Source organism: Leptodactylus fuscus, chromosome 1 (assembly GCF_031893055.1).
Source record: "Leptodactylus fuscus isolate aLepFus1 chromosome 1, aLepFus1.hap2, whole genome shotgun sequence".
NCBI lineage: Eukaryota > Metazoa > Chordata > Amphibia > Anura > Leptodactylidae > Leptodactylus > Leptodactylus fuscus.
The window spans coordinates 207,351,913-207,372,163 of record NC_134265.1 but is presented as its reverse complement, the minus strand read 5'-3'; the positions used below and the strand labels follow the sequence as shown (position 1 = coordinate 207,372,163).

The 20,251-nt window shown below is 42.7% G+C and overlaps 1 protein-coding gene across 1 annotated transcript; it reads right to left on the bottom strand.

The window, feature by feature from the left end:
* Window positions 1–843: 843 nt before the first annotated feature.
* CNN2 (calponin 2) lies at window positions 844–12,981 on the bottom strand. The gene is made up of 7 exons (XM_075283666.1): window positions 12,830–12,981; window positions 10,190–10,311; window positions 10,027–10,093; window positions 9,115–9,252; window positions 8,402–8,518; window positions 6,303–6,449; window positions 844–3,485 (listed from the first exon to the last, which is right to left on the bottom strand). Exons 1-7 carry the CDS (start codon window positions 12,887–12,889, stop codon window positions 3,231–3,233), a joined length of 906 nt encoding a protein of 301 aa, XP_075139767.1. The 5' UTR covers window positions 12,890–12,981; the 3' UTR covers window positions 844–3,230.
* Window positions 12,982–20,251: the final 7,270 nt, after the last annotated feature.

Sequence of the window (20,251 nt, the reverse complement as noted above, 5' to 3'; positions counted from 1 at the left end):
ATAATGGGCTGGACAGACCCGGTTTTCTTTGCATCAGAAACAGGTGACAGATCAGGCACACTGAGACAACGTGTCACAATGTTTTCTTGAAATTATGTAAATTGCCTCTCCTCCAATGCTGTGGCCATAAAGAAATAATGGGCAGTACAGTTCAAGTTTACTTCTGGCTCACAAGTGCTGTTGTCAGCAGAGAATCTTTCCACTTCAGAAGATTTTCCACCAGGTAAGGCACACTGACAATGTGCCACAATTTATTTTTATTTTAATTCTGTAGATGATTACTCCTCTATGTTGCTGTGGCAATTGCTCCTATAAAGGGATAAATGGGCATATTCTTTACATGTCCCAAAGGGGGACTTGAAGTTCGGATCTTGATTCCCCAGTGAACTGTCCTGCAATACATAGTATTGCAGAACATTGCACATTAGTTCCTATAGGAACTGTGCATAGGCAGTCAGGAGGCCCCTTGGAACCCACAATCTTATCGCTGGGAATCTAATGGGTGATGGCGAGGCTCCCGCTCCTTTTGAGTATGGGGACCTTGACCCCAGACCCTGATAAATGCACTCACTGATCTCACTACTTGTATTGTACCTACATCATCTTCCACAAAATCTGCATCCATACAAGTTGAGTTGTGTTAAATTTCTCTCATGGCAGACTCCCATCAATTTTACTACCACATGTAACAGAGTAAATATTGTCCAGACCATTAGCCAGATATAGGTTTTAAAAGAAGCTTAAAAAGATAACACTTATCCAGTTACATATTTTATTACATAAAAAACAATATACAGTTTAAAGACATTTAGGTATTGTCTCTTAGGTCAGTAAACCCAAGTTCCTAAAAAAAAAAAAAAATGTATCATTTTCCCCATACATAGACCTCACAAAAAAAGAAACCGCAAAGAGTGATAGCTTCTGAAACGTTATTAGGGAATATTTACACATAGATTTGTTAAATGAGCTTGCAGAAAACCCATGTGCTTTCCACCAGATCAATCCCATTAAGAAATTTCCACAACAAATCTACTGCAAGTGTAGATATACCCTTTATGGCTTGTTAAAGAGCAACACAAGTTCCTTTGAGACTGCTCCCAAATACTTTATATCCCAACATAACTACATCAAGCCCTCTATGTATAAATTGAATAAATACAGAAAAATGCACAAAATAATTAATTACACTGGCTACAGGTTATCACAATATGTGAGATCTTTGGTAACAGTCTTATAGGCAAAGGTTATGCTAGTAATTTGGTCTAAGAATCACATTTATTGCTAGTTTAAAAAACAAACCTACAACGTATAGCTTTCCACCTACATTGAGTGTACCTATTCCAGACGTAAGCCGGTTGCACACAACCATGTGCTAAACAGCTGCCATGAATAGATGGCACGGGTGGCCACAGGAGACACGCGGTTGTCATCCGTGTACCACCCGTGCTTCTGCGGCCCTTCTCATTCAGAGAATAGGAGCCACAAAATCGGACAGGAATAGGACCTGTTCCATATTTTGTGACGCTGACTGTCAGCACACACACGTGACCATGTAATTCACAGTCATGTGTATGGGCCCATAGAAACTAATGGGTTGTGTGCAAGTGGGCTAAGGTCAAGGCCCCACGTAGTGGGCCGCAGTGAAAAAGCAATACGAGAAAATCCAGGGCGGAAGGAGGTGGTGTAGATTTCTTAGATGCAAGGACTCTGGAGGATAAACCCAATTTATGATAATGAGTGCAACTTGTCATACATCAAGCACAAGCTCCAGCAGGGCAGGCATGGAAAACAACTAACTTGATAAATCAGCTCCATCGAGCTTTTGTTCCATACTTTGCTGTAATTTGAGCCAAAACCAGGAGTAAGTTCTAAAGACATGGAAATAAAAATAAAGCACTCACATCTCTTTATATTGAAGCCACTCCTCACTTTGACGTAATAAAAACAAATTGTAACAAAATGTAAACCGCTTCTTTACTTGCATAGAGGAGGAGGCTCTGTACAGGTAAATCCACGCCACGAGTGTATAATTATATAAGCACTTCTCAAAATTGTAATAAACCCTGGTAAATGCACCTATAGAACTCTACATACACATTTGCTGTAAAAAAAGTACAGGAAGTATGTAAAACAGCACTTTCCTTTCCACCCAATGCACAGAGGTATAACACGTTATTTGGTCACTAGAATATAAAAAAAAAAAAAAATTTATCTCATTGTTCCAAGTTTGGCAGCACGCTACAGTACTTTCATCTAAAGAGCATAAAATAATCAAGCAACATAGAACGTCCTGCCCTGCAGGATAAGAAGAGCGCTGTTAAACCGTGCCACTATAGAACATAAACCATGTAACTTCACATACATAAAAAAAAAAGCAGACTTTGTTGCTCAACACACTATTAAAGTTAGTATATGAAAGTGTGCTTCTGGCTTGAATACATTAAGGAACTGCAGTATATGCAGTTCTAGAATACAAGCAGGATTTTATTGCAAAGTGTAGCAGTAACTGCTGAGAAAAAAAAAAGGGGGGGGACCAGAGTCCATAAAACAGTGTTATATATGCTTCAGTCCATCAGCAGGGTAGCCCTGGGGCTGCCCAGCCTTCATATTCCAATTTCCGTCTGGTCCAGCGGCACCCTGCGCCTTGTTACGGCGGAAGTCCTCACAGTCCCTGACTGCTGAGACCCATCAGTGCTCTCGGGAAAGGAACCGGGATGTCCCTCACTTTCACAACCTGTGAAGTCTCTGTTCTGTCCCTTAGGCCACTGATTGGCCTCAGCAGTCACATGCAGCCATGACTTCCACCGAAACAAGCCCCAGGGTGCCACTGGATAGCGGAGAGAAAAACCAGAGCACCAGGGACAGATAAACATGTTTTAACCTTCACTGGCCTCATTGAAGAAACCTGTAATTCATGGACAACCCATTTAAGTATATTGTTCCGCCAAACCATATGTATGCTTTTAGAATTTTGTGAGGACCAATAAAAGATGTACTGATAATACTGTGTCCCCTGAGAACTATAAAGGAACTTGTAACATTCTGCTGTATACTAAACAGCTGACTGATACATCATGGTTCCACTGCAGGCACTTTAAATCTTGTTTCTCAATTACAATAAAACAAACAAAAATATTTGTTTTTTTCAAAATATTTTGAATTTTTGGTTGTTTGGTCTGATTTGTGGTAGTATCTTGCATTGCGATGCAGCCCACACACCAGTAAGTGAATTACAAGTCTTGCTCCTGATTGTAGCCATACTCATGCTGATCTTCATCCTCATACTGATCTGGTAGTTTGTCAGGATTGCCCTTTGGACAATATTTGGGATCATAGATTTGACGACCCAACCCAAATATCTGGCCGCTTTGGTTGGCCCCTTGGTTATATCCCATCTGCAGGGACATGGAAGAATTATCACACTTCTCAGTGCCTGTTTTTGTATCATAAATGTGGCGTCTTGTTCCAGGAGCAGTCATCCCCACCTACAATACACAATACATTAGTCAAACCATGTTCACATAATCAGCTAAAGGATTTGTATTGGATTGCTTTACATTTTTTAAATTCATTTTTTTTTTTTAACAAACCTACAGATGCTGACAAGAACTAAAGAACGTGTTCTCCCATCTGTTTGCAAACAGTCTAAATGCCATGACAGATTTTGCATCATTTGGCTTTTCTCATATCTCCCTTAAGCCTTTTTACAGTTTTGAATGTAACCTGCTCACAGTTTGAACAATTCATAGTTTACCCTCAACGGGAGACATTCCGCAAAGTGCGAAGGAAGCAGTCACTTAAGTGGCTCCAACTCTGGAGCCGTGGGGGATTTAGAGACTCAATATTATTCCATGAATTTTGGCATTAAAATAAGACCAATCCCTGTATCCCAAGTAGATCCAGAGAGATTACTGGTTGAAGTAGAGCGGCATGTACTTTAATTTCAACCAGTGCGCAGGGAAATACGCGCAACTCCACAGGGGGGCAAAGAAAAAAAAAAAAAAAAAAAGTATTGCTCTTTGTTTTTTGTTCCTGTGAATTCAGATAAACCCAGAGAAGGGGGTACCATGGAATTTTGTACATGTCACATATCAGTCTTAGATGCTGTGGCCAATACTGACTACAGCATTAAGTGCAGTTATGGGGAGGGTGCGTGGGGGGCATGGAAAACCACAAACCACACCTGTATCCAAAATGGAATGCAGAAATATTAAATATTACTACTGGTTTAAAATGTGTTACACCACTAAAGGGTTAAATGTACATAAGGCACTAGAACTATGTGCCAGCTATATTTATTTGAGACTAATTCTGTAGTACTACTAGTAATAATAATTCATTATGCTAAAAGAGTGACATTTTCAGGAGGGTTTTTGCAACTATAATGTCTTTAACCTGAACATAGCCAAATTTAAGTTTGCAGACAATTAAAAGTTAAATATTTTTGCAAATACGAATAACTATAAATTTTGCAGTTTTAGAGATTTTCTGCAACCATCTTAGAAGTGACAGCCTGCTGTCTTGAACATACATATGGCCATGAATGCAGGAACGGTCCATGGCTTGGCAGTTATCAGAAACTCACACATGATTTTCCTATTGTGGAATTATTATCAGGCAGGGGCTGAAAGTCATTGCTGATTTTCTGGCCATAGAAAATCTCTTCATTCATGGAAATATTGCCAACTGATCAAGACAAAGACTATCACGCCTAAAATGGTTAGAGAAAATCATTAAAACTCTGCAATATGTTTGATATATGTTAAATGGTCTACTTTTTAATGGTTTATAGATTTAAATATGGTTATGTTCATGGAAAAAAAAAATCATTTAACTATAACGAGAGAGCCCCGACTGAAAACAGAGAGTGATTTCTAGTGACTGATGTGCCATATGTCAAAATTACTTTCCAGGACTGTGGAGTCAATAGGCCAAACCACCAACTCCTTCATAAAAAGCTGACAGCAATGATCAGACAAAAGATGTAAAGCACTTCTAAGTCACTAAAAAGCTAGTGATCAAATTTTTATGAAACTAAATCCTATCCTATCCTTATAATAATAATAATAATTACATTTTTTGTACACACACTATAAATATATATACCATAAATTATTATAATATAGAATATATATATATATATATATATATATATATATAAATATATATAATAAATAAATAATAAATATATATATATATTATATACAAAAAACGCTGAACGGATTCAGATGAAATTTGGCACATAGATAGTTTGTAACCTCGATTAAAACACAGGCTACTTTTTATGCCCACAAGTGACATGGCTTCACGACGGTTATGAATTTATGTTCACATACTATATTACACTGCTCTTGCAGCAGCTCATCTCAGGTTCTGGTAAAGCCTGGTCTGTTATCTCTCTGTGTAAACACACATCTAACCCTATGGTCCATTGTGTACATGCATTTGCATATTATCTGATCTGCTCTAGGAAGTGCTGACACACTGAATGGGAAAACACCTTTGATCCAAATTGGCACTTTGCCAATTTTAACATGCCTGGAAAAAGAAAATCTAATTTGTCCCAAAATTCTAAAACAACGAGAGCTATGAAGGTAGCCAAAAGTCACAGACTTCTCCTCAAGCGGAGTTCAGGGGAATCATCAACGCCAACAACACACATTATATGGCGTCCCAGTGAGCTGCTGAGATGCCAGAACAATCACAGGCACGGTGCGAGGAACAAGTTCAGTGGCAGGCCAGCTTGAGAGCTGCAAAAATGCCGAAGCAGGCGGATCATCGATTCCAACAACACGCTCATTATATGGTGTCCCAGCGAGCTGCCAGAACAATCATGGACACAGCACGAATTCAGCAGCAGGCCAGCTTGAGAGCTGCCGAAACGCTGGAGCAGGCAGACCGTCGATGGCAGCAATTTGCTGAATAAAGGAGGATCATCGATGCCAACAAGACGCAGACAAAGTCGCAAGCAGGGGATAGTATGCAATAAACTACACATCTAATTATACAATTTTAATTGTATAATTAAAAATAATCTTCAAAATAAATTGAAAAAAAAAAGTTTAATTTTTTTTCCTGACTCCACTCAAAATTGATTCCAACTCCAACTCCACTGCCTTGCTCATTTCAAACTGGTAAAAAAAATGGTAAGTGATATGAATGTAAACATAAACCAGAAAAATGACACAGCAAGGTGAAGACTAGCTATGCAGGATGTCTAGGTTACCAGGTCATTCATGAGGTTATCAATGACGTACATATTGTTTTTTGTGTTAGTTACTTCGTGATGGTCATGTCATTACCTGACTGGCTCCTTTGTTGGTGCCCATTTGAAGACTTATTGTGGAATGGTCCACAGGTGGCAAGATGTTATGTTTTGGGTCGTATAGATGCCTTCTTGTTCCATAAGCCGTCATTCCAGACTGGCTGGCACACTTATTAGTACCCATCTGCAAGAAAAGGACATTAAATGGCACACATTATTTACACCCAGTAGGCGATGCTCTGTTCATAAACGCTATGTAGCAATCAGTCTAGCTCAGGGGTAGGGAACGTACGGCTCTCCAGCTGTTGCAAAACTACAACTCCCAGCATGCATACTGGCTCTGCTGTTCTGGGAACTCCCATGGAAGTGAATGGAGCATGATGGGAGTTGTAGTTTCACAGCAGCTGGAGAACCAAAGGTTCCCTACCCCTAGTCTAGCTGGACAAGAGAGAGTAGGATCCTTCCCATGAAGCCCCCCTTTAAAAGAGTACAGGTAGTCCTCGGGTTACATCGTTTCGTGGTTACGACTAGAGATGAGTGAGTAGGTCCTTGCTAGTCGGGAGTGCTGGCAGCTTGCATTAATGCGGGAGCTGACTTTCTCATAGGAATGCATGGAGGCTCATCTGTGAGGAGGCAGAGTCTAAAATCGGACCACAATGGAGACTGCTGTGGTCTGATCTTAGACTCCGCCTCCTCAGATGAGCCTCTGGCAGAACCAGCGTTGATTGGCCGAATGCTGTACACTGGCCAATCAACGCTGTTCAATTCATTCCTATGAGGAAAAAGTAAGCTCCCTCGTAACAGCAAGCTGCCAGCTCTATTCCGACTAGCAAGGATGAGCCTGCTGCAGAACAAGCGTTGATTTGCTGCAGGCTCGTCTTTGCAAGCTGGGATAGCTGGCAGCTGCAATTTAGTGTGCAGTGGCTCGGAACCGAGGAAGACTGTACTGTACTGTATATGGTACAGTCTTCCTCGGTTCTGAGCCGCTGTGTACTAAATCACGTTGATCCATTCCTACGCAGCGTCGTATGGTACATGTTTCCGACTTACGTCGAAATTCGGTTTACGACGCTGCATAAGAACGGATCAACGTCGTAAGTCGAGGACTACCTCGACTGGTCAGAAGACCATTGAAGCACATCTACTGTTGACAATGTGCCAAAATGTTGGTGCAAACCAAGAAAAAAAAAACAAAAAAAACAACCAAAACACACACACTGTTGACAGGTTTGGTGCATTGTATAACTGGTGGACAAGGCTTACCAAGACTGGGAGTGACAATGCAACACAGAGTTCACATTAGTGTCATCTATTTATTGTTCTGGTCCATCTGACGGACCGTGACTGGACTTTTTTGTCCACAGCTTTCAGACATTGAGATGGAACCTTCAATAGAGACTCTGATGCAAATGTAGTCTGACACACCATGCTTTTTATGGCAAAAACTAAGATAACTTATAGGTTGTGTACACTTAGAGTCTAACAATTTATTTATTAGCATCATTCACTGTGAAACGAGTAAGAACTTGGAGGACTTTTTTCACCACTTTCAGTATTGAATCAACAGACACCTGGCATAATCCATTATAGTCAATGGCACTACTGGTGTCAGCATTTAGCTGCTGTTGTAGCAGTTCCCAGTTCTCATATCAAGACACATTCTCCTCATATTGGGAACAAACACCTTATGGGTCCCCTAAGGCTCCTGGGTCAGGGCGCAATTGTATCCATGGCCATAAAAAGTAAACTTTTGCTTTATGCTGATTCAGAATGACTCCCATAAAAACAATTGGATGAGACTGGATGTCGGTTTCCCAGGGGCGTAACTTTAGGGGGTATTGTGGATGTAGTCCACCCAAACCCAGGAGCCTTAGGAGGCCCATATAGGGTCTATTCCCAATATTAGGGGGACATGTTCTATAAACGATAGATTACAGGTGGGGGGCTGGTATTAGTTTTGCACTGGAGTCCAGGATCTTCTTGAAATGCCACAGCAACTTCCTTATTTTTTTAGAAAAAAAAAAAAAGTGAAAAGAATGGTGACCACTCATAGGTGTGAACAATAGGTGTGTCTACTCTGAGACAGGTTTCTTTTCATACTCATTTAGAAATCTCAATGTTTGTGTCTACACTTACTTGTAGTCCTATGACACACTGCCCTGCCTTCTTTGTGTTTTCATCAAAGTTTCTTTCTTGCTTCTCTGAGTATTTGACTCCAATATCCACATCACTGTGGAGACCTTTAGTCTTTGCCTAAAAATAAGACCAGATAATGACCAAGCAGCAAACATTTACTGTAACAGCAGGTAGCAAGCTTCAAGCATCAATGAGGTCACCAGGTGGGTTGGTCGCACTTAAAAGCCCTGAGACTATAGGTTTGTTTCCAATGGAAGCAAAGTCAGTACACCCTGAAACATTACATAAGTAATAATTACTAACTTTACATTTAATTTGGTCTCTCAGTGTTACATATCATATATTTATAGAACTATGACTAATGAAAAATACATGCTCCGTGGCTAACTGATGCTTATAAAACACATCCAAATTCAGGTCATGGATATGTGATGGATTTTTGGAAAATGCAATGGTTAGTAGCTAATACTCCTTCCTTTGTTAGTACACTGTTTATGCAGTCTGGACATTATTAGAGCATGTCGACAAACAGCAGATATTTCACAGAAATTTATGTGACCAAGTCTGTTTTACATATGTGAATGGGGTTGTTTTTACAGTATGGGCATTGTTTTCTGCAATTCTCTATCAAAACAAGAAGGCAGTTGCAGAAATTTCTTCAACAAAACTGCTTCATGTGAATAAACACACAAATTAGAGCATGGCCAACATACCATCCCTGCCAGCGCCAGCAAAGACACTTGGACTTGTGTCATATTCCCATTTTCGAAAAGGTCATTTGCTTCAAACAGATCCACAGATTTGATTCCATAGGCAGACATAGCTTTAATAAAGTTGGAAAGGTTTTCAAGCTGAGGAACAGGAAAAACATAAGTATCTGGATCATAAAGTAGCATTTAGAAACATAATTTACATTTCTTTATGTAGGGCAGCGCTTTAAGATAAATCAGAGATGTCAATATAGCACATCAATAGAAATACTGAACTGTCACTTGGGAATAATGTCAATTGCACAACATATTCACTTGATTAAAGAGGACCATTCACCACCTCTATCAAATCCAGGTCTTAGCATCTGTTAATAGGTCCTGCTCCTTTTATTCCAGTGTAGTTGGAATGTTTTCTCTAGCTCCCACTATTTCCACATAATCAGTGCTGTTAGTTTTGGTGCCTGATGGACAATTTAATCACTGTAATAACAGAAGGGCAGTGTCAGATGGGTGTATTGGGGTGTTTTTGTGATTCCGAGCTCCAATCAGAGGCAGCCAGTGTCAGACACCCCTTGTCTGCTCTTGCCTGACACCGCCCTACTGACAGTACAGAGCCTAAATAGAATATCAGCATTAATTGTTTGGGAACAGTGGAGGCTAGAGAAAAAAAAATTCCAACTGTGGCAGAATCAGTGGAGTAGTGACTAGTAACTGATGTAAAGAGCTGGCTTGTTGGAGGGGATGAAAGGTCCACTTTAAGCCCAGTTCCTAAACACTGAGATATGAATGAATCCTTTAAAAAAAAAAAATAAAAAAAATATAGAGTAAAATATTCTGATCAGAAAAGTCTTTATTGTTTTCATAGTCTTTACATATGCCCAATATCATACATTTTCAAAGTAAAAACAATGTTACCTGATGCCAGTTTTGCTTGGAGACATTTATTTTTGGGATGGATTTCGGCCTCAACTTGTTCATAAGTCTGTATATAGAGAAAAAAGATAAACAAAAAACCTCCAGTAAATTATAAAGTGTAAATTGCAAACTAATTTTGCTGTCACTCCCAGTCAATACTTACTCGCATAAAATTACGCCATCTTTTAACCCCTTCTGGAAATCAGGTCCAATGGACATTCCAGTGACCTCTTCAATCCAGACTTGAAGTTCGGATTCTTTTTGAGGATCATATTTCTGTGCCAGCTGGAATATGGGAGAGAAAATATTCAGAAATTTGGAGCTATTTTCACAACAAATCAGGGTACTAGAAAGGAATCTGCTCCTGAAGAGAAGCTTTGATCAGTCGCACTAGAAACACCTTTAGAGAAAAATTATGTAAGGTTTTTTTGTGGAAGAGTTTTTCTATTCTAAACATGTTTCAGAATATAATGCTCATTTGGGATTGGCAGCAAATGAACCTCCATTTTCCCTGAGGGATGGTAAGTCAGACACACACGTCCTTCTGCTCATCACAAGACAGTCTTTCTCAATAGTAATGTCAGTCACTTTACATGTACAGTCATGCTAGAAGGTGATCATATGATAATATTGTGGCAAGTGTAAACAAGTATTTACTGTAATGTCACAATACTAGCAAAGGTCAGAATGCCAGACTACTAAATGGCTTACAAAACAGAACATGTATACGACAATTAGGAAGGCAGGGATAGTAGTAAAGTGTCCCAGACTTCTACATGGGATGTCCGGCTTCTTTGGCGCCTGCGGTCACATGTGGCACAGGACTTTCGCCGGCAAAGGCAGGAAAGAGCCCAAATAGAAAGCACCAACAGACATCAGAGCTCTGGGTACAGGAGAAAATGATTTTTTTTTTTAATCCAAATTAAGCTATGTTCACATCTGCATACAGGTTTCCATTCGGGGGGTCCACTTGGGGACTCCCCAAATGGAAACGTAATCCATTTAAAAAGTTACCCATGGACCTCATGGACTATAATAGGGTCTGTGTGGTTTCCGCCAAAAAAAATGGTGAAAAATGCAGAGTGAAATTCCTGTATGGAGAGCCAACGCTGGTGTGAATTTAGACTTTCTCCAGCCTCCACCTACTGATTTACCTAACTCCTGGACAATCCCGTTAAAGGGATTCTATCATTCTATTCCATCAAGGGATTCATCACACGTGTAAAAATACGCCTGTAAAATGTCATTGAAGTCAATGGGAGTCTTATTTTTACACGTGTATTTTGCAAAAATACACGCGCGTTTACTCCGTATGAAGGCTTCCCCTTAGGACAATAACATTGGGAATCCCATACTCTGGAACTCATTATTAAAACACATAAGACTGACCCCCACAATTACAGGCTTCAAGAAGGCCGTGAAGACTCACCTATTCAGGGAGGTCTACAACATCCAATAACACTACTATCACCACACCACCACCTGTACAGTCTCCCCCTCTCCTTCTGTCTCTATCCCTCTTGCCTCAAAGACTGTAAGCCCTTGTGGGCAGGGCCCTCTATCACACTGTGCAAGTCGGTCACTATATTATATCTGTTTTGTATATATTGTGTACTGTATGTAAACCCTCATGATGCCCACTGGCATCATAGCTTCAGTTTCTGCAGGACTGGGGGCTGATGACAGATCCAACATCATTTATTTGAAGTGTCTGTTCTTATTATCCTTTTTATACACCAACCTTCCACCCAGTCATAGCAAACTCTATAGAACAGTGCAACATGCAAAGTTATTCTGATCATCAAAAGAAACCTAAATTGGTGAATATATTGCATCTTCCAACAACTCTATGGCACATTTTCCCATCACTCTTCATTGTGCCATCTCTCTATTTACCGCCTTGAAATTATTGAATTGATGACTGGTGTTACCTTGTCAAGGAGGTGTGTCCCTACTCAGTCAGTCACAGTCCAATCAGTTCTGCACCATCAGACTGTAGGGACAAACCCCTTTGACATTTTGAATGGTAATGCCCAGTAGACGCATTTTCAAGAGGAATAATAGAGTAATGGTAAATAATGGAGTACATTTATTTATTAAACCAGGCCAGGAGAGGTAGAGGGTCCTCATTAAGGTCCCTTTTACATGCCACTATTTTCCTATAGGACATGGGGGGAGGGGATGCTTCTAGAGAAATCACCCGCATTTCTGGTCAACTAAAGAGGCTGAACTATTATTAAATAGGGTGTCCACTACAACACTAATGGGATATCACATGGCTAGAAAACAATCCCCTATTATATAAGCCGAAAGAGCAGATATGGCAGTCCTAACCTGTAGCAAAAGGACCCCAGTGTGTGTGACCAGTGGGGTACCCTGAGGGTGGCGCTATACCCCTGGGGTATACACTGCAGATTAGTGATGTAGCCTTTAGTTACAGAACTAGGAAGCATTGTATAAAGATATAAGACTATATAAAACATGCCATCCTAGTTCCTATGGGACACTCCTAGTAACCCAATCTGCGAGGAACAGTGAAGTTACAGGAGTAAGACTTCAAGAAGCTCTGGAGCACAATGAAGAAACCAGAAGATGTCTCCTCATATCTCAGACACACCTACTGAGGCAGGAAACGGAGCAAGACGAGCCCCAGCCCTGGCAGCGGGATGGCGGTGACCCGGGCCTCGTCACATCACTGCAGGGACTGCCCAGAAGAGTTACAGAGGGGAGCGCGGGATAGAGCGGAGACTGGGAAAGGATGGAAGTTACCTGAGCTGTCCCCGCCATACTCTCATCTCCTTACCCTATTCCTAACTTCCGCAGACAAGCCATAGGATGGGCCCTTGTTGAACTGGGTGCTCATTGCTGCTGCTATGTGAGAAGCGAGGTCCGGTCCGGTCCAGTCAGCTCTTCAATCTCTGCGCCCCGGCCGTCTATCTGAGTCAGTTTCCTCTGATTGAGTCAATGTCTGTGGCTCCGCCCTGCTCTCCTATTGGTTGACGAGAAAAATCCCCATATACGGGCAAAGAGCTCCGAATTCCTGAGGATGGGTATTTCCTGCCTGTCCCCTAAATGTGAGCAAATTCCCTCAAAGCATCCGGCGTGGGAGCAGGTACATTGTGTAAGGGAGCCGCCCAGTGTGCAGGTAAAGGAGCCTGTGAGCTCACTACCACCTGGTGCCCACACCCTGTGGAGGACACGTAACCATTCTCTACTCTTACACATTTCCATCATACATATGTGCTGAGGGGAGACAAGGAGCTGTAACTAGCAGATCCTGTTCAGTCACAGATGGAGACTTGGATTGTCACCGATATATGTTACTGGAGCTGGTTTTAGATAAACTGTGGCCCTGGGCGAAATTCAGCGATGACCCAAAATGTGATATACCGACAACGCCACCATACTCAGTGACTTCAGAAGACAGTGGCAGCCCTTTTAATATGCCCCTTTATGTCCCCAAAACAGTAATAACTGCCTCTCCCTTTTGCCCACACACAATTCAAGGGACCACCTTTGAGCCGACTAAGGCCCAGTTCACATCTGCGTTCGGTATTCCATTCAGGGAGTACGCTTGTGGACACCCTGAACAGAAACCTGTACGCGTTAAAAAGTGGTTAGTTAAAGGGGCTCTATCATTGGGAAAAGTCATTTTTAGCTAAGCACATACTTACGTAGCCTTTAGAAAGAATATTTCGCACCTGCCTTTTGTATGTAAATTGCCTCAGTAGTCTTTGAATAAGGGTGCATTCACACTATTGATACGCTGCCTGATTCTGAACGTTAAAACACTTTCAGAATCAGCGCGTATAAAGCAGTTCCCATTCATTTCTATGGGAACCGGCATACGAGCGCTCCCCATAGAAATGAATGGGCTGCTTTTTTCACTACGAGCGCTCCCATTGAAGTGAATGGGAAGTGCTCGCATGTACGGCTAGCTCAGCTCATTCGGAGCACTTCCCATTCACTTCAATGGGAGCGCTCGTAGTGAAAAAAGCAGCCCATTCATTTCAATGGGGAGCAATCATGTAGACTATAATTGGGTTTCTGCTCGGTGTCTGCACAAATCATGCAGAGGGAAGCAATATTTTTCTCTCCATGTTTTGTGCAGAAACCACACCCATTATAGTCTATGGGGTCCGTGTGGTTGCTTTTTAATGCGTATAGGATGCTATTCGGGGGTCCTCAAACAGAATACTGAATGCACATGTGCCCCATTCAGAATCCCCCTTTAGCTGTAATAGTTCCCCCTTATCAGTGAGGGCACATTCACACATAGGAATCCCCCTGAATCTGCTGTAGATTCCTCTCCAAATCTGTCTCCTATTGTTTTCAATGGGAGACAGAGATTACAGCAGGACGCTGAAAGAAATCAGTGTCCTGCTCGATCTTGCTACAGATTGTGCGGCTCAGGAGTCCCTGACAATTAAGCCAAATCATCTGGGCCTAATCAGCAGAGTAAAGCAACAGAATGCCAATGCCCTGCACCTGTCACAGCAATACCACGACTGAATGCAAGTGGAAAATGAAGCAGAATTTCCCCCTTATAAATATTAGTGCTCCCTCATAAATAGCCCTTATTATTAGCCCTCTTATAAATAATAGTCCCCATTAATAGTAATAGCCCCTGTATAAATAATAGCCCCTTTAACAATTCCCCCCTAATAAAGTGTCTCTTATAAATAAAAGCTCCCACTTTATAATAGCTGCCTTATGTATAATTTCACCCTTATTATGGCCTGCTATACATAGTTCCTTACTTATTAATAATAACTACAGATGAACGAATACTATTCAAATGGCAGTTTCGAATAGCACGCTCCCATATTTGGAAGCAGCCGGCGTCCAGCTGCTTAACCCCCTTGCGCGCCGGCCGCTCCCGTTCATTCCTATGGGGGCATGCTATTTGAAACTGCCGATTCAAATAGTATTTACTCATCTCTAATAATAAACCCACCTTATAAATAAGTTTTCCACTTATAAAAAGCCCTCCTTACATATACAGTGCCTACAAGTAGTATTCAACCCCCTGCAGATTTAGCAGGTTTACACATTCGGAATTAACTTGGCATTGTGACACTTGGACTGTAGATCAGCCTGGAAGTGTGAAATGCACTGCAGCAAAAAAGAATGTTATTTCTTTGTTTAATTTTTTTTAAATTGTGAAAAGTTTATTCAGAGGGTCATTTATTATTCAACCCCTCAAACCACCAGAATTCTGTTTGGTTCCCCTAAAGTATTAAGAAGTAGTTCAGGCACAAAGAACAATGAGCTTCACATGTTTGGATTAATTATCTCTTTTTCCAGCCTTTTCTGACTATTTAAGACCCTCCCCAAACTTGTGAACAGCACTCATACATGGTCAACATGGGAAAGACAAAGGAGCATTCCAAGGCCATCAGAGACAAGATCGTGGAGGGTCACAAGGCTGGCAAGGGGTACAAAACCCTTTCCAAGGAGTTGGGCCTACCTGTCTCCACTGTTGGGAGCATCATCCGGAAGTGGAAGGCTTTTGGAACTACTGTTAGCCTTCCACGGCCTGGACAGCCTTTGAAAGTTTCCTCCCGTGCCGATGCCATGCTTGTCCGAAGAGTCAAGGCTAACCCAAGGACAAGAAGGAAGGAGCTTCGGGAAGATCTCATGGCAGTGGGGACATTGGTTTCAGTCAATACCATAAGTAACGTACTCCACCGCAATGGTCTCCGTTCCAGACGAGCCCGTAAGGTATCTTTACTTTCAAAGCGTCATGTCAAGGCTCGTCTACAGTTTGCTCATGATCAGTTGGAGGACTCTGAGACAGACTGGTTCAAGGTTCTCTGGTCTGATGAGACCAAGATCGAGATCTTTGGTGCCAACCACACATGTGACGTTTGGAGACTGGATGGCACTGCATACGACCCCAAGAATACCATCCCTACAGTCAAGCATGGTGGTGGCAGCATCATGCTGTGGGGCTGCTTCTCAGCCAAGGTGCCTGGCCATCTGGTCCGCATCCATGGGAAGATGGATAGCACGGCCTACCTGGAGATTTTGGCCAAGAACCTCCACTCCTCCATCAAGGATCTTAAGATGGGTCATCATTTCATCTTCTAACAAGACAACGACCCAAAGCACACAGCCAAGAAAACCAAGGCCTGGTTCAAGAGGGAAAAAAATCAAGGTGTTGCAGTGGCCTAGTCAGTCTCCTGACCTTAACCCAATTGAAAATGTGCGGAAGGAGCTCAAGATTAAAGTCCACATGAGACACCCAAAGAACCTAGATAACTTGGAGAAGATCTGCATGGAGGAGTGGGCCAAGATAACTCCAGAGACCTGTGCCGGCCTGATCAGGTCTTATAAAAGACGATTATTAGCTGGAATTGCAAACAAGGGTTATTCCACAAAATATTAAACCTAGGGGTTGAATAATAATTGACCCACACTTTTATGTTTAAAATTTATTAAAATTTAACTGAGCAACATAACTTTTTGGTTTGTAAAATTTATACATCTGTTAATAAATCCTGCTCTTGTTTGAAGTTTGAAGGCTCTAACTTATTTGCATCTTATCAAACCTGCTAAATCTGCAGGGGGTTGAATACTACTTGTAGGCACTGTAGTTTCCCCTTATAATAGCCCTATTATATAATAGTTTCCTCCCTTTTAAATAATACCTCCCTTATATATATAACAATCTCTCCCATATAATAGCCCCCTTATGTAAAACAGTCAAGCCCTTTTAGCATCACCAAGCTTCCTTAGCGACCCCACGTAGTATCATGCTCCCCAGTGGCTCAACACACAACAAATGCTCCCTGGTAGTCCTCAGACAGATAATAATGCTTCTCAGAGACATTTGTACAACAATCTTTGTGGGAAAAACCGTTCAAGTAAATGATGCTCCATAAACTATGCCTGTACTACAACAATCATTGAACTGCCTTATGGTATATTCATTTCCATCAAATGTTTTGCATTTCTTTATTAAATGGGCAGAAATTGCATCTGCCACAAGGAAAAAACCTACCACTGGAGATTTTAGCCAAGTGGAACCATTTTATTTCAATTGTGGAAGGTGGCTGTGGGTCAAAAATGTCCCTAAGGGTGCATTCACACTAAGTATATGCTGAGCTCATTCTGAACGTAAAACAGCACGTACAAAGCAGATCCCATTCATTTCAATGGGAGCCGGCATACGTGCGCTCCCCATTGAAATGAATGGGCTACTTTTTTCTCTATAGCTTTCAATGTGATACGCGCAATGTGAGCAGCAGTTTTGGAAATAGAAAAAGCGTTATGGGTGTCAGAATATGGTAATGCCAAGAAATTGTTTGTGCAAAGTTTTGGATTATTTTTTTAAAGGTTTTGTCCGGCAGAAATTTAAAATCAATCCCTAAACTAAACCACCTCCCCCTGCCTAACTTTTATTTGACTTCATAAAAAAAAAATAAAAAAAATTATATCTACCTACATACCCGGGGCAGACATGTGACCATCCCAGGCACATTTTCTGATGATCCTGTGATGGTCCGTTTCCGGAAATGAAGCATCACCAATACTCCCTTCCCCCAGTCCTCCCCTTCCCCCGTCCTCATACTTACCCATCTTCATTCTTCTGGCACTAGGCAGTACATCTTCCACTTCTGCAGGCGCCTTCGCAATAGAGTTTATTGTACAGTCGCTGGTAGAAGCGAAGAGCACATACCACACACGCGCAAGAAGTCCACAGAAGAAGATGCCGCCTTGACTGAAGAAATTGATCTCCAGGACAGAGAAGACGGGTAAGTATGATTTGGAGGTGGGGTGGGGTGGTTGGGGCTTTGGTAGGTAGATAGATATGACTAGTAGCCCACGATCTAGCTAAGGAAACAGGGAGACGGTGTGAGAGGGGGATTATGGGAGCTAGGGACGCATATAAACAAATGCAGAAGATGCCAGGAGCTCCCAGAGAAAGCCATAAATAACTCAAAACAATTACTAACTAATTGCCATGTCGGAATAGCCTTAAGAAAGGCTATTTGTCTCTTACCTTTAGACGTGGTCTCCGCGGCGCCATTCCTTAGAAATACCGGTTTTAACCGGTATGCAAATGAGTTCTCCGCAGCAATGAGGGCGGGCCCCAGCGCTCAAACGGCGATGGGGGCGTCCCCACTGCTGCCCGAGAGCTCTTTCCACTGATGCCTCCATCTTCAGCTGCAACCCCACCTCTTCTGTCTTCCGTCTCAGTCCAACTTCCGACGCCTGCGCAGTACGCTTCTGTCTTGAACTACAAGAGCAAGAGCGGCCTCCCAAAAATGGCCGCTGGCCTCCCAAAAATCTGCTAGCAGAAAAAAAAAGCTAGCCGTCTACATAGACTAACATTGTATGGAGGAGGATTATGATGTGGATTCCGCTCTCAAAATCCTTCTCCATGTCCCCGTGTGAACTAGCCCTAAGGGGTTAGAACGTTTACTCCCTTCCCAACATCTGCCATACTAGTAAAGCGGATGTTAGGTGTTTAACTGGCCGCTTACACCAGCTTACTGTGTAAGCAGCCACAAGAAAATGACCGCTTACATAGCTTACTGTGTAATCAGCCATTCTCTTGCAGCTGCCGGGCATGCGCAGTCAGCTCTGGCCGAGGCCCAGTGGCAGAGCCGACTGTGCATGCCTAAATGATTGAAACCCAGGACGGAAGAAGATGAGGGGGGAGAGGGCGTTCCTGAAGGCGGCGCTGCAGATTTCACTCGCAGCATTGGGGATGCCCCCAGTGCTATTTGAGGCTGAGGACTGCCCCCAGTGCTGTGAGAGAACTCATTTGCATACAGACGAAAACCAGGATTTCTACCGAACGGCGGAGCGGAGAAGACATCTAAAGTGAGGAGAAGAATAGCCTTTCATAAGGCTATTCCTACAAGCCATCAAGAAAAAATAGGATTTTAATGATAGAATCCCTTTAAGGGTGTCAGAATATGATGACTTTTAGAAAAAAAAAATTTTTTGCATAGTTTTGGATTTTTGTTAAGGCGTTAAAATTTAAATGAAACCATATAAATTTGGTATTCCTGGAATCGTACTGAAAGTAAATACTGATGACGCTTCATTTTGGCTGCACATTGAATACTGTAAGAACAAGGCCCGTAAGAAAGTCGCACAAATGCACTTTTTCTTCAGTTCCATCCCATTCTGATTTTTTTTCCAGCTTCCCAGTAAATTTTACAAAATAAATAATGGTGGCATCATGAACAACAATATGATCCGCAAACACTAAGACCTCATATGGCGCTGATAAGAGAAGAGATTCTACCACTAAACCAACATTTTTTTCTAATTACCACATTGGAATAGCCTTAAGAAAGGATATTCGTCTCTTACCTTTAGATGTGGTCTCCGCGGTGCCGTTCCTTAGAAATACCGGTTTTAACTGGTATGCAGATGAGTTCTCTCGCAGTAATGGGGGCAGGCCCCAGCGCTCAAACAGCAATGGGGGCATCCCCACTGCTGCCAGAGACCTCTCTCCAGCGACGGCTCCATCTTCAACAGCAACCGCGTCTTCTTCCGGCTGGGGTCACACTCCGCTCTTGCGTGCATGCGCAGTACGCTCCTGTAGTTCACCGTAGAACTACAGGCAGGGCCGCCGATAGGGCAGTACTACTGGTACTGGCGTCAGGGGCCCGGCCAAATTGAAAAATGGGGGGGGCCCGGTTTTGGCCCGCCACCGTGTGCCGGCCCCCTGGCGCCCGTAGCAGTCATTGTGTATGTCCTATTTCAACTCAGATCTGCATCCAGAGGACGCAGATCTGAGTTGAAGACATACGCGGCTGAAGCAAGGAGCTGACACAGGTCAGCTTCTCGCTTCGCCGCTGCGCGCCTCTCTCCCTGACACATATGCAGCTGAAGCGAGGAGCTGACATGTGTCAGCTCCTCGCTTCGCCGCCGCTGCTACTGGCTTGTAGACGCGATGTGATCACATCGCGTCTAAAAGCCAGTAGCCGGCGGCAGCGGTGAAGCGAGGAGCTGACACAGGTCAGCTCCTCGCTTCAGCCATCGCGTCTACAAGCCAGTAGCCGGCGGCGAAGCGAGGAGCTGACACAGGTCAGCTCCTTGCTTCGCTGCTGCGCGCCTCTCTCACTGTCACATATGCAGCTGAAGCGAGGAGCTGACCTGTGTCAGCTCCTCGCTTCGCCGCCTCCGCTACTGGCTTGTAGACGCGATGTGATGACGTCACATCGCGTCTATAACTGTGCGCCAGTGAGAGAGAGGCGCG